The sequence below is a fragment of the Crinia signifera genome, chromosome 4, assembly GCF_055691185.1.
Source record: "Crinia signifera chromosome 4, ASM5569118v1, whole genome shotgun sequence".
Taxonomy (NCBI): Eukaryota; Metazoa; Chordata; class Amphibia; order Anura; family Myobatrachidae; genus Crinia; species Crinia signifera.
In genome coordinates this window covers 325,636,704-325,651,337 of record NC_139220.1, presented here as the reverse complement: position 1 = coordinate 325,651,337, position 14,634 = coordinate 325,636,704, and the positions used below count along the sequence as shown (strand labels likewise).

The 14,634-nt window shown below is 42.4% G+C and overlaps 2 protein-coding genes across 2 annotated transcripts; one reads left to right on the top strand and one right to left on the bottom strand.

The window, feature by feature from the left end:
• Positions 1 to 483: 483 nt before the first annotated feature.
• Positions 484 to 1,410, top strand: LOC146073438 (olfactory receptor 11L1-like). Its single transcript, XM_083180616.1, has one exon. It carries the CDS (start codon positions 484 to 486, stop codon positions 1,408 to 1,410), a length of 927 nt encoding a protein of 308 aa, XP_083036742.1.
• Positions 1,411 to 5,150: 3,740 nt separating this feature from the next.
• LOC146073437 (olfactory receptor 6C1-like) lies at positions 5,151 to 6,113 on the bottom strand. Its single transcript, XM_083180615.1, has one exon. It carries the CDS (start codon positions 6,111 to 6,113, stop codon positions 5,151 to 5,153), a length of 963 nt encoding a protein of 320 aa, XP_083036741.1.
• Between the last annotated feature and the right edge of the window lie 8,521 nt (positions 6,114 to 14,634).

Below are 14,634 nucleotides of genomic sequence, written 5' to 3'. Positions count from 1 at the left end.
GCCACATCCATGACCAATACAGAACTGGATACAGTATTCTAGATGGGCCTGTACCATTGACCGACACAGAACTGGACACAGAATCCATTTACCTAATGCAAATTCCCACATCTAACATAACTGCTTATCAACAGGTCTGATCTATGCTACATTTGGAAGCCATCTTTATTTTTCATTTATTCGTTATTAATTTTAAACATGAAATTAATTGTCTGATATGTTAATTATATTTTTTGTTGTGTCTCATTTTCTGAATTATTACTGCCTGAACCAATTCCTCCAGAACTTGAAGGAAACACTGATAACTAACTGGACTACCATGTTAAAAGCTTACAATGCACATTATTTCAGTGTCTGTTTGATATACTGTACCGGGCCTTCTTTTAATTTTGTTCTAGAAATATGTGATGATGATCGAAAGCTGTGTAACTTGAATATATAACTGCATTTTCTATAAAGATATCGCAGTTTAATTGACAGAAGATGCAAAATAATATCACCTTCGTTGTTCTCACTGGATTTCAAGGGCTTCATAATTTCAAAATGCTGCTGTTCTTGTTTATGCTTATTATTTATTGTGTGACCATCTGTGGAAATGTGCTAATTATTACTTTAGTTTCAATAAGCCGGAACCTTCATTCTCCTATGTACATCTTCATCACACAAGTGTCTTTATCTGACATCCTACTGACATCTGGTATTCTTCCTAACATGCTCTCTATTGTACTACACGATGGGAGCACAATGTCTTTGAATAGTTGCATTGCCCAATTTTTCTTCTTCGCCAATGTAGAAGTCTGGGAATGTCTTCTTCTGACAGTCATGTCTTATGATCGGTACCTGGCCATCTGCAAACCATTTCTATATAGCTCAACAGTCAATGACATGTTTTGCCTTAAAGCTATCCTGTTCACCTGGCTCTTGAGTTGTTTCATGACTTTAATCAATGCCATCGCCATGTGCAATTTAACATTCTGTGGAGCAAACGTCATTGACCATTTCTTCTGTGACTTTACGCCTCTACTAAGTCTAGCTTGTTCAGATGTGTCTGTAGTTTATATTCAGACTATGATGATCTCTTTCTCTGTAATCGTTTGCCCATTCATAATAATTGTTGTATCATATGTCTATATCGTATTAACCATCTTACGGATCCCATCCATTACCAAGAGGAAGAAAGCCTTCTCCACCTGCAGCTCTCACCTGACCGTGGTGTCCATATTTTACGGGACACTTATTTCTGTATACATTGTTCCTACCAGGGGAAAGTTATTAACTGTGAACAAAGTCCTGTCTCTTTTTTACACTGTGTTTACACCAATGCTTAACCCAATAATATACACATTGAGGAACAAAGACTTCAAGGAAGCTTTGAAAAAAGGCATATACACCTTTAAAAATAACATTTAATTATATTAATATTATATTAATTATATTACATCAGTGACGGGATGCAAATAAAAAGAAAATTCAAAGAAAATACAATAAACTTAGCAGTGCATACTATGATCAAACTTAATAAAATCGAGGAAAAATATCTAAAAATTGCATAGAACATATATAAGAATACCAGGAAGATTAAAAAGTGGAAAAACAGTAAAAAAAAGGGGTTTAAAACAGAAGAATATATATATGATATATGATAGGGGCTACTAAAAAAAAATGTTAATTTAAGAAATGTTTCAGCTCAAATTCTCCATTTAGTCCCTCGGGAACGAGAGTGTTCAAATGATATATCCAGCGCATTTCTGTTTGAGCCAATCTCTTATCTAAATCTCTTGTTCTCCATTTTGGTACCACTAACTGAATGCCACAAAAATATTTAATAATTCATTGGATTGATGACAGGTCTTAAAATGTTTGGAAAATGTATGGGTTAAAAGACCTTTACTTTTATTTTTAGTTGGCGTGTGGTTTTAACTACATAAAACAAATTGCAGGAGCATTCTAAAAGGTATATAACGTTTTTAGAGTGCCACGTAATAAAATCATTTATTCTATATTTTTTGCCCTTCACCAGGAATTCCACAATTTTTCTTTCTGATGACCTTACTCTCTTACACAACAGGCAGCTACCACAACGATGGAATCACTTTGTTCTAATACTTTGTCTTATTGGATTATCTATCGAGCTGCTTACCAGATGATTTTTTTTTAACGATTTAGATTTTCTATATATAAAGGACGGTTTCTAGGGTATTAATTTCCCCAGAACTGGATCCTGTTTGAGCATATACCATTTTTTTCTAAAAACATTTTCAATTTTAAAATGAGAATCATTATACTGAGAGATGAAAGACCATTGATATCTATTTTCCATTTCCATTGTTGGGTCCCTCTCTCTCAGGAGTTCACTTCTAGCAATACCATCAATTCTTACTTTTGCATTCTCTAACAATTCTTCTGAATATCCTTTTGCTTGGAGTCTTTCTGATACTTCGTTAATTTGGACATTACAAACATTTTGGTCTGTGCAATTCCTTTTTATACGGGTGAACTGCCCGAAAGCAATGCCATTCAGCCAATTCATCTGATACTGACTAGATGTCTCAATAAAACCATTTGAATCAGTCAGTTTTCTAAAAGTTTTAGGGGGATATTCAATCTCCGTCGAGCATCTCCCGTGGGGGAGATGCTCGACGGTCCCTATTCAATGCTGTCTTCCCCGACAGCATTGAACAGGGTTTCCTGCCAGAACGAGCCCGACATCTCTAGCTGTCGGGCTCGTTCTGCCGAGAACAGCCGGGAAGTGACGAGCTGCCGGCTGCAGCTCGTCACTTCCCGGCCGCAACTCGCGGCCACGCCCCCTTCTCGCCCCGCTGCAGGCGGGACATTGAATCCCGCCTGCGTGTTCTCGGTCGAGCTGACCGAGAACGGGACTGGGTCACGGCAGGCGAGCAAGCTCGCCTGCCGTGACCTGAAGATTGAATATCCCCCTAAGTGTTTACTGTCCCATTTTCTATATACATATTAAGATCTAAAAAGGATTCTTCAGTAAAACTTTGAGTAAAAGTTAAATTAATAGAGAACTCGTTGATATTAAGAGATTGACAAAAATTCTCTAAGGATGACTGTCCATCTCTCCAGATAAAAAAGATATCGTCGATAAAACAATACCAGAGCACCAGACCCACCCCCAGAATGCCATCTCGCCAAATAAAAAGATGTTCCCAGTATGACATAAAAAGATTGGCGTAACTAGGGGCGAATCTGGTGCCCATTGCAGTACCTACGCATTGTAAATAAAAATTGCCCTCATGATAAAAATAGTTATTACTTAAAATAAAATGAATACTATCTAAAATAAAGGTTTTCAATATTTCATCATGCGTGGAAAGATTTAAAAAAAAGTGATACAGCAGTGAGACCTTTCTCTTTATCTATTATTGTGTAAAGGGTGCTCACGTCTGCACTGCAAAGTAAATCACCTTCCTTCCATTCATAACTGGTTAGGTTTCTTAATAGATTCCCTGTATCCTTCAGATATGCTTTTGTACCTGAAACTAAAGGTTGAAGGTAAAAGTCAATAAGTGCTTGTAATCTACTGGTTATGAGCTCACATCTGAAATTTAATTTAAACTTGTAACTTTGTAGCAACATGAATATGGAAAAGTTTCTGATGGTGTAGGATCAAAGAGTTTATTGGTCTGAAACAGTGTCACCCCATAAATGACTGTTAGGGAACTCAAGCACAATTGTGTAAGACCCCTAAGGTCCACCCAAAAAGTATTCTACCTAAAGCTGTGCCTTGCTCGCCCCTTAGTGTAAGAGGAACACACAGGTCCCCCCAGGACTTACAACTCTCCTTTTTTTTATAATTTTGCACTGGATTCCTTATTGAGAGCATTGCATATGGGGACTGGACAGGCTTCTGGTGCAACCATTACCACAAAATAGATCCATATCAGGTCATTAAAGGATATTTTTGATAATTCCAAGTTTATTGGAGGCAGGTTGTATTTAGCATACCTGGATTGTTCACTCACAAAATGTTACTGGCCAGGGGAGTACTGTATGTACACTGAGCTGTACTTGTGTACTAGCACGGCGCCCACGACATTTGGTCGCACAACATATAATCGCATTGCATGCCATACACCCGATGCACTGCGATGCGATTTAAAATTGTATAAGCCCCCTATGCGATGTTTAATTGTATAAGCACCCTAATGGGGGCTTACAATGTTAAATGCACCCCAACGCCACTATGAACGTGAACCCAAAGCGTGGCGAGCGGCCGCGTATTACTTTACATGTATTCCGCATCCCCTCGTCACGCTTCCGGCTCGGTGGCTCGTTGCACTCGCCACACTATATAAAATCAACTACACGCCGACGTGGATAGTGGGGGTATGAAAAGGTCATAGGACGCGTACCGCCGGCCCTCGCGGGCTCGCTGCGCTTGCCACGCTTCGGGTTTACGTTCATAGTGGGGGCGGCGTGGGGGTGCATTTAACATTGTAAGCCTCCATTAGGGTGCTTATACAACTTTAAATTGCATACCATTGTATATGCGATACAATGGCATACAATGCCATACAATTCGATGGTATACAATTTAAAATTGTATAACATTGGCTGCCATCGCATTGCATACCATCGCATGCCTTATGGTCTGCGATGCGATGGGCGCCGTGCTAGTACACAAGTACCCACTGAGCTTTTCTAAATATCTACCATAATTCCTATCTGTCTGCACTCAGAGGTTTTCATAAGGGAACCTCTAGGTGCCATTGCTGCCTGAAATGCCACCAGGAGGAAGTGGTGATCATTGTCTTTGACAAAAAGGAACATATGACCGTAGAGACAAGTGGTTGGTTTTAAAAAAAATAAACTTCACTTTTAATTTAGAATAGATTTCAATGAGCATTAACCCCTGGCAACGAGCATTTAGGTAAATAAAAATATAATAAATATATTGGGATGTGTAAAAAAAAATTATAATATATCTACGGGGGGTCAAGGCCGGCGCCAACACTAACATTGGTAATGATATTGAGCATACACACTAGATGATATGTGCAAAATATCATTAACAATATCATGCATAACATTAACAACATATCCCTCAGTGTGTGCAAGCATTAGTTTGGGTATTTGAACGCGTAGTACATGTAATAAATCATTTGCTTCATTTGTGTTTTTTATATTTATTCAAATTTCTTGTAGAAGTGAAAGTATTGAATTTTATCGAAAGCATTCTTAAAGTCCTTGTTTCTGAAAGTATATATTATGGGATTTAGCAAAGGGGTTATCACTGTGTAAAACAGAGACATGATCTTGCTGAGTATCCAGAACTGCTTTGTAGGAAACACATAAACAATGATTAATGTCCCATAAAATATGGAAACCACCATCAGATGGGAGCTGCAGGTGGAGAAAGCTTTCTGTCTTCCAGTTAATGACGGTATCTTCAGAACAGTAAACACAATATATACATATGACATCACAATTATTATAAAGGGTCCTATAACAGCTAAAATAACCATCACCAAAGTCTCAATATGAATTATGGAGGTATCAGAGCAGGAAAGCTGCAATATGGGTTCAAAGTCACAGTAGAAATGGTCAATGACGTTTGGTCCACAGAAATGCAAACTACACATAGATTGCAAATCAGTTATTATCATTATAAAACTCATCATCCAAATTATAGTCATAGATTTCACACAAAACCTGGGATTTATTATAGAATGATAGTGCAATGGGTCACAGATGGCCAGATAGCGATCATAGGACATCACCGACAGAAGAAGACACTCGGAGGATTCTGACATAGCAAAGAAATTAAACTGAACGATGCAGCCAATAAGTGACATAACACATCCGTCATACAGCACAATGTGCAGCAGGTTAGGGAGAATATCTGTGGTCAGTATGATGTCATATAATGATAGCTGTGTAATGAAGAAGTACATGGGGGTCTGAAGATTACTGCTTAGTAGAAATAAAACCACGATTAGGAGGTTTCCAGAGATGGTCACAGAGTAAATGATGAGTAGGAGCAAGAACAGAGGATTTTTAAATGATTGAAGAAATGATAACCCGAGAAGTACGACTGAGGTGATATTATTTTTGTAAGTTTCCTGTAAAAGGAACACACAGATCAACATTTATCAGGTGTTTCAGAAGTTCTATGGAAATGAATTATGTTCATACTGTATACTTATTATATTTTATATGGTATGGATAGTGGTAGATGCTCAAATAGTTCAGTAATACCACTTAGGTGCATGAGTAAGTAAAAAAGACATTGTTCCCCCAGCTCACTGAATGGTATTAGTAACCAATCTTGAACACTCCATGATAATAGAATTCATAGATATTGGTTACATATACCTGCGCAGGTGTGTGATATGCCCCCAAGCCGCGTCAAGGCTTCTCTGTATATTGGGGGTCCCTAGCGCTATATCTAGGTGCAGGGTGTGGCATCCCAAAAAAACTGCATAAGCTAGAAAGCCCAGAGCACCACACCAGTGAGATACTATAGTGTTAATAAATATTAGTGATAGGAAGGTGAAGCTATATAGAAAGTGAGAGAGAAGAAAAAATATGCAATGTAAGTAAAATACTAAAGAAAAAAAATAACTCAGGGACAGCTCAACCATTCCAGGGGCACCACACATTTATATGGTCTTAATGGTCTTACAAGAATACCAAAGTGGTTATGGTATAAAGGGTCAATAGTGTCTTAGTTGACAGTCCAAGTAGACAGCACAATAGCCAAGGCTTTGGAGGTAGGAATGGGGGAAATAACCAATTGGCAAGAGAGGTGGCATTTGTAGCGCAAGATTTTGGGTAGGAGTTTTAAGGGATTCAGTAAGATTTTCCAACAGTCAAGGACCAAAAAACCATTGGTGCAGCAGGGACATGATGTAAGGTATGCACTGATTGGGAGTTTGGAGGAGAGGTGGACATGCTGAGATGCATGCACCGATTGGATGTGTGGTGGAATGGGGGACACTCATCTGTCGGGTCCATGGTGTGAGAGAAATGGACGCTGAGAGGCAAGGAGGGAGGCTAAGAGTTTTGTTGTAAGCTGAGTGAAGACTAGAGAAAGTGGAGAGGATGCTGGGTGGGATGCTCAGTGGATGCTGAGAGGGTGCTTGGGGCCAAAAGTTGCCCCATTGAAGGGTGCAGAGGATAAAGCCACTGGAAGCCTGTGGCTGGTGCGCAGGAGCAGGAGTGGCTGAAATCTGAAGATAACGCTTTACAAGCTGCAACAAGCAGTTTATAGATAAGCAATAAGGGCCCTGAGATATCAACATAAAAGCTCAATAACTAAGTAGTAGGCCTGCAGCCTTGTAAGACACTTGGGAGCTGACACTCAGGGCTGCCGAGAAATGGGAGGAGCTGGTACTAATTACATGGGCCCAGAATTGCTGGAGGGGCCCCGCAGGGGCCCTTGTCCGCCCCCCCCCCAATCCCTCCCCCCTCCGTTCCTCCCGGGCAGCAGCAGCACACACCTTCAGCATCTGCTGTGCTGACAGCAGGCTCAGCATGAGCGTCTCACTGGAGGTGGCCATGCCTCCCATGATTAGACCATGCCCCCAACATTTTTCTGGTGCCCGGCATACCTTTTGGCTGCCCTGCTGACACTGTGAGTCTCCACAGAAGACAGACAATAGTTAAACGCACTGGAGGACTCTGGGAGGCCTGCTTACATTCCCCCAGGTGGTTGCTGATTGGCTGCAGCAGCAATTAGGACAGAACAAGGATGTAGGTTTACCTGGCTTTACTTGAATCATGTGATTACTGGGGAACTTCCTGGAATTCCTGGATAGGTGTGCAGGAGCCAGTTGATTGCAGGTGGCATGGCAGTGTTCATGTCTCTCAGGACAATGCTTGGTGACAACCAGCCACATGGGTATATGACACAAGGACATCATGCCATGCCTGCAGTGGAAAATACAACATCATGCCAGTGAGAGGTACATGTGAGCAGTGCAAACACCATGGATTCTAAAAATACCTAGTAGGCAGTTGTTTTTCAGAAGGGTCGGTATTAAAAGGTTAAGGAAAAATTTAAGGTATAAATAGGTCAAATTTCTTTAGCCTGACATAAGACTAGTATGTTAGTTTTATTTATATACTGTATCGCACTTTCTCCAACAGGACTCAAGGCGCTCTACAGACATTTAATAACAGTGCACATACTGTAATACAAAATAACAGTACACATACTGTAATACAAAATAACAGTGCACATACTGTAATACAAAATAACAGTACACATACTGTAATACTAAATAACAGTGCACATACTGTAATACAAAGGGTTATCAGTACAAGGAACAAGTAACCATGGCAGTACAGATATACATCACACATACAGATATGCACTAGTTTCTAATAAGGGATGCGGACATGGGGAACATACTGTATTTATCGAGCTGTGCAGTACCCAGGAAGGCATTTAGTGGCACCACATGGTAATTGCAAAGCCAGGTAGGTAGCCAGTAACAGTATAGATATATGTATACCAGATGTATTCTAATAAGGTACTAATGAGACTGTGGTTAAATCGATTCTTGATTAGGATGACCAAGGTATGGGAAATCCCAATTGGTGCATACCTTTCCAAATTTTGTTAAGGGGAGTGACAGAAGTGGAGTGTCAAAAGAGGAAGTGTCAAAAGAGGAAGTGTCAAAAGAGGAAGATGAGACACGTTGATTGGAGGGAAGAAAGATGGAAGACAGTGAGGCCAGTGAGGGGAACCTTTCCGTAGTCAAGCCGTGAGATGGCCAGTGAGTGAATGATCAGCTTAGTTGCACTCTGGGAGATTAAAGGCCTGATGCAAGCAATATTGCATATCTGGAACCAACAGGATTGTGCCAGAGCTTAGATGTGGGGTGCAGAGGAGAAAAAGGAGTCAAGAGTAATACCCAGGCAGTGGAGTTGGGGAACAGGGGAGATAATGGTGTAGTGATAAAGCTGTTAGTAGTGGGTGCTACTGTGGCTGGGGGAAAGATAATGACTTCAATTTTGTCCACGTTGAGCCTTAGAGAGTGCTCAGGAACATCCAGGAGGAGATGGCGTAGAGGCAGCATCCAGAGGACCGGTCCATCAGGCACAAAAGGGACCAGGATAACCCAGGCATTTAGCTAGATCTTGGTGGTAGGGGTCCCAATTATCAGGAAGACAGGATGGACAATCTGCTACCAGGATCGGGATCACCTTACAGTCTGTTGTTTCCAGGGTGCTCAGGAACAGCACACTGCGGACTGGGTGGATAGACTATTGGAAGGTCTGGGAATGACTCAGTGGTCCGGGTGCACATTGCCATCAATGACAAAGTCTGAGACAGATGCAGTGTCCTTAAAAAGCAATTTCAGGGATTTAGGATGTAAACTTAAAGCAAGGGTAATATGCTCAGAAAGTTTACCAATTCCTAGAGCACAGGTTAGGAGTCAGGGTTCATCTGTACTGTAGGTAGGGATTTCACTTAAGTAGGTGGGGGCTGCTGTGCTGGGGACAGAGGTCAGGAGGCTGGAGGAGAATTTAAACTAGGTGACAGGAGGAGGGTGCATCTAGCACTAGTAGGTTAGATGTTGAATATGGGTCCAGTCTAATATGCATTTTAGAACAGCTTGATAGTAGCTGGGAATGTGTGGGAGTTGCATGCCTCTGTCATGCTTCCACCTAAATACAATATTTTGTTTGATTCGGGGATGTGATGATCCCCACACAAAGGATCATATCAGTTTTTTAATAGACTGGAACCATGCCGGAGGGATGTGTAAGGGGAGGTTTTAAGTTTATACAGAATCTAGGGGAGAGTATTAATGTTGATGATGTTTATTCTACCAAACCAGGAACTCCACTTTTGGAAATCTGAGCGACGAGAGTGTGAAAAATTTAGGGAGAAGAGTTTAGATAGGTCTCTGGATAACTGGACTCCCAGGTATTTCAATTTAGTGCCATTCCAGGTAAAGGGGAATGAAAGTCTCAGGGAATTGACCACTGAGTGGGTAGTAGTTAAGTTCATAGCAACATATTTTGAATAGTTAAACTTAAAGTTAGAAAGATTATTGAAATTTTGAAATTCTACCACTAAATTTGGGAGGAATGTTATAGGGTTGGTAATCAGAGTTTGTAAGTCATCCACAAATAGGGAAGTTTGTGTGTCTGACCCCAATTTGTAAGCCAGTGATATTTGGGTTCTGTCGTATAGCCCTGGCCAGGGCCTCTATACATAAAACAAACAGGAGGGGGGATAAAGGGCATCCCTGCCTTGTCCCATTAGAGATATCAAATGAGTCTAATAGCAAACTGTTTATTATCACTTTTGCAGAAGGTGAGTCATATAAAGCTAATATTCTATGGAGGTAAGTCTGACCTAGTCCTAAGTGGAGCAAGACACCCTCCATCAATTCCCAGTTGACCCTTTCAAAGGACTTATCAGTGTTTGTTGGTAAAACCATAGCAGGTATCGAGGATACGGAGGAAAATTAATTAGGTTAATGACTTTTGTTGTGTTGTCCTTGGCCTCTCAGCGCAGGATAAAGCCTGCCTGATCTCCATGAATCAGCTTGGGAAGTAAGACTTTTAAATGGTTCACCAGCAACTTGGCAAATCATTTTATATTGATAGTGAGCCTCTAATGAGTGTTTTGAGAAGTGTGTTCTGTCAGTTAGAGAGTTTAAAGCTTGGGAAAGGAGAGGGGCCAGCTTCCCTTTGAATGTTTTGTAATACGTGGTGGTGAAGCCATCTGGGCTGGGGCTTTTACCTAGGTGGGTCGCTTCTATGACTTTCACAACCTCGTCTCCTTGAAAAGGTTCTTCTAGGGAGTCTATGTTGTCTTGGGAGAGGGTAGGATAGTCCACTGACTTTAGATAAGAAGTGACCGAGTCTTGGATGGAGCGTTTGGCCGTATCATCTATGTCCTTGGAAAGATTGTATAATTTTCTATAGTAGTTCCTTAAAGTCTCCACTATTTTCTGTGCTTCATTGTGTGTAAGGCCTTTTTCATCTTTCACGGTTTGTATAAATGTTGTGGCATGTTGTTCATGGAGGAGTTTTGCCAGAAGTTTGCCCGGCTTATTGCCCCATTGATAGTAACGACTCCTGCATTTAGTATAGGATAATTTGACCTTGTCAGCTAGGAGTCTCTTTAGAGAGGCTCACACTTCTTTAAGCTCAACTTGGTACTTGGGGGCGAGGGAGACTTTATGTGAAGTTTCAAAGGCTCTAATTTTATGTAAGATTTCCTCCATTTTCTTTGTTTTCAGTTTAAAAAAAAATAGGAGCCTAGTTGTATATAGGTACCCCTTAGTACACATTTGTGTGCTTCCCATACCGATATTTTAGAGGCGTCTTCTAGATAATTTATGTCTATACTGTATATGTGTTGATAGCCAGTTCTAATTGTGACCTACAGTTTTTGTCCTGCAGGAAAGTGTCATTGAATTACCATGACCATGGTTTCCGGGTTTGTTGGGCTATATTTAGGCGGAGAAAAACAGAAGCATGGTATGACCATGTGATTGGGCCAATGGAGGCATCTGCTAAGTGATGGAGGTGTCTATGGCTAAGAAACAAGTAGTCTAGTCTGGAGTAGGCCTGATGGGCATAGGAAAAAAAATGAGTAGTCTAAGTCTGCGGGGTGGGATAGTCTCCAGGTATCAATCAGCTGGTGGTCCAGAAGGAGGGGTCTCATCCTTCTATGTTCTTTTTCTGACTTACGGGAAGATTTATTTGAGGTGTCACAAGCTGGATCGAAGGTCCATTTCAGGTCACCTCCCATGACTACTATCCCTTCTAGCAAGGGTTCAGCTTTTCCACGCGTGGTCGATAGAAAGGAAGGTTGTTTAGTATTTGGGGTATGTACATTGATTAAGGAGAAACGCTGGTTATATAGTGTGCAGGGAGTATATCTGCAAACTACTACTATAATGGTACAAGTACAAGTCAAATGGTCATAGGGTCTCCTGGGAAGAAAGGGAAGAGGAAGATGGGGTAAAGTTTCCTTGCAGAGTAGCGGGAGGGAGAAGATAGAGGAAAGGATAGCATATGGCGGGTGAGCAAAGGGGTGGGCTGTGGCAGTCACCAAAACCATACGGATATAAACAAAGTATCATGGGCGTGTCGTCATTTTGGGAGTGGAAACAAAACAAACTGAACTTCGAACTTGGGAACTATAAATGTCCTGGGCAGCAGCCGGTGAGAGCTCTATAAGAAATGCTGAATACATTATCACGTGTGCATTAACGTACAGAGCTACAGATGTATCGGGATTCATCTTTGCAGGTGATGGCGATGGCGTCGCCATCGCCATCACCTGCATCCCCGCCATCTGTATGCCGAAAGGGGACGCGCGCGCACGAGGTGAGCGCGCGTCCCCTTCCGACGGTGCTGCCCTCGGTCGTCCGGTGCCCTGACCGGGCGACCGCACCACCCGCAGCCTCCTCGGGTCCCCCCCAGCACTATCGAGTGGGAGGCAGACAGTATTGCGTCCGCCTCGACGCCCCGCCGCCTGGATACTGAGACGGGCGTGCGTGGGGGACGCACGCGCGTCTCAGTCAAATGGAGCGCCGTGTGGTTCGCCAGCAAAGATAAAACCGGCCCCATCTGTATGTGTAGTACATGGGAAACAGTACAAAAAAAGAGACCTATAAATATCTAATCTCCAGTAACATGAACAGATAAGCACAATATAACTTTTATCTAAGCAGTGTATATATCTCACCAGGAGTGGATATCTGGAGCTACTCAAGTAACGTCGGAAGGAACTTTTTCTGTGGGTTGTCTGGGTCTACGACTTGAAGGCAAGGCTTTGTCCCAGAGACCTTTTTGAAAGTTCAAAGAGGGAATTGCCGGAGTGAGATGATATGACTCCCAATCGGAAAGAGGAATAGGTTGCAAGTCCAGCAAACAGAGGAATTGCGGAAGATCTGGTTTATTTAAGATGATCACCTTTCCATTGTGTGTTACTTGAAGCTCAGAGGGTAGCCCCACCAGTATTTTAGATTCAGCTTGCGTATAGCATCAGTGAGATGTTTTAGAAACCTTCTTTGCTGCAAGGTGGACTAAGCTAAATTTGGAAAGAGTTGGATTTTATCACCATTAAAATCGATCATTTCAAGTTGGCGTGCTTTCCTCATGATTTCCTCTTTCTGCATGAAACAGTGGAGGCCGTATATCACGTCACAAGGTCTGTCAGAGGAGGAGCCTCTGGGTCTGAGAGCACGATGAGCTCTACTATTTATTTATTTACAGTTTCTTATATAGCGCAGCAGATTCCATTACAGCGTCTTATATAGCGCAGCAGATTCTGTTGCGCTTTACAATAGTAGACAGTGATAAAACAAACTGGGTAACGACAGACAGACTTGGATGTTAGAGGGCCCTGCTGCAAGCTTACAATCTATAGGGACATAGGAGGGAAACACAAGGACAGGCATCAGTAATAGCATACAGATGTAGCGCCGCTCATTCTTGCAGGGGCTGTTGATTCTACCGCCAGCCCCCAGCCAGCAACCGGGTACCACCAGGGGCGCGCACACACGAGACGCACACGCGCCCTGTGGCAACAGAGCTTAGTGGGGGTCACTGTGGTTCCCCTGCCATTGCCAATGGTCCCCCTCGCCACCCTGACCCCCCCCCCCCAGACTGGGAAGTGTCTCCCTCAAGCGGAGACATGCTGGGAGATGCTGCCCATCCGCCATGATACAGGGACGCGTGTGCGCGTGAGACGCACACGCTTCCCAGTCTCTAGCTTGCAGCTTGTCTGTAGCTTGCAGGTCCAAAAGGGAGCTTTATAATACACAAGTAAAAGAAAGGAGCTGCGAACCACAAATACAGTTATAGCTGCTGTATATGGGAGTGTGTAAGGCTCCCTGCTAAGTACAGATAAAGAACGGGGGGTATACAACACTTGGGTTAGACTGAATAATAACCAATTACAAGTGATAAATATATAAACAAATACATTTATTGCATAAATTGTTAATTAGAGAATTCTCTATAAAAAGGAAAAAAAAATGGGGGAAAAGGCTGATAAAAATCCGTGTGGGTGATAAAAAAACAGTCATTGCATGCGTACTCCAGGTGGAAAGAAAAGGCAGTTCGTGAATACCAAGATGTTTAAGTAAAGGTTACCAACGGTAATGGTCAGATGTGAAGTCCTCATATATTGGCGAAGAATATAATGGTAGTTCTGGTATATTGCACAACATGTGGATCCAAATGACCTCAGAGTGTAAGGCCGGGATAGGTGGGTGGGATGGTTTGAAATACGCTGCCCAGGGTCAATGCAGGTGGGGGTGAAGATCTGTGAAAGCACAAATGTGGAGGGGGCTGGTCTGGAATGAAAGTTCACCGAGATATTTGGCTGGAGCAAAGTGAAGGTGGGGCTGTTGGTTTGAGCCAGGTAGGTGGTGGTGCTCAACGCGTTTCGACGTGTTAACACATCTTCATCAGGAGCAGCCACGTGGACAAAGGTGAGGTAGAAGCAGTACTCAAAAGAATAAAACCTAAGAAGGCTGCAAGACCGGATGGTGTGCCGCCATCCAGCCTTAGGACCTGTGCAGCTCAGCTTGCCCCGATCTTCACAATGATATTCACCTCCTCGCTGGATTTGTGAAAGGTTCCTGCCTGCTTCAAACGCTCTATCATCATCCCGGTCCCTAAGAA

Excerpts from the sequence above, each read along its gene's own strand:
- LOC146073437 (XM_083180615.1), bottom strand. The coding sequence starts at position 6,113 with ATGTTGATCTGTGTGTTCCTTTTACAGGAAACTTACAAAAATAATATC.
- LOC146073438 (XM_083180616.1), top strand. The coding sequence starts at position 484 with ATGCAAAATAATATCACCTTCGTTGTTCTCACTGGATTTCAAGGGCTT.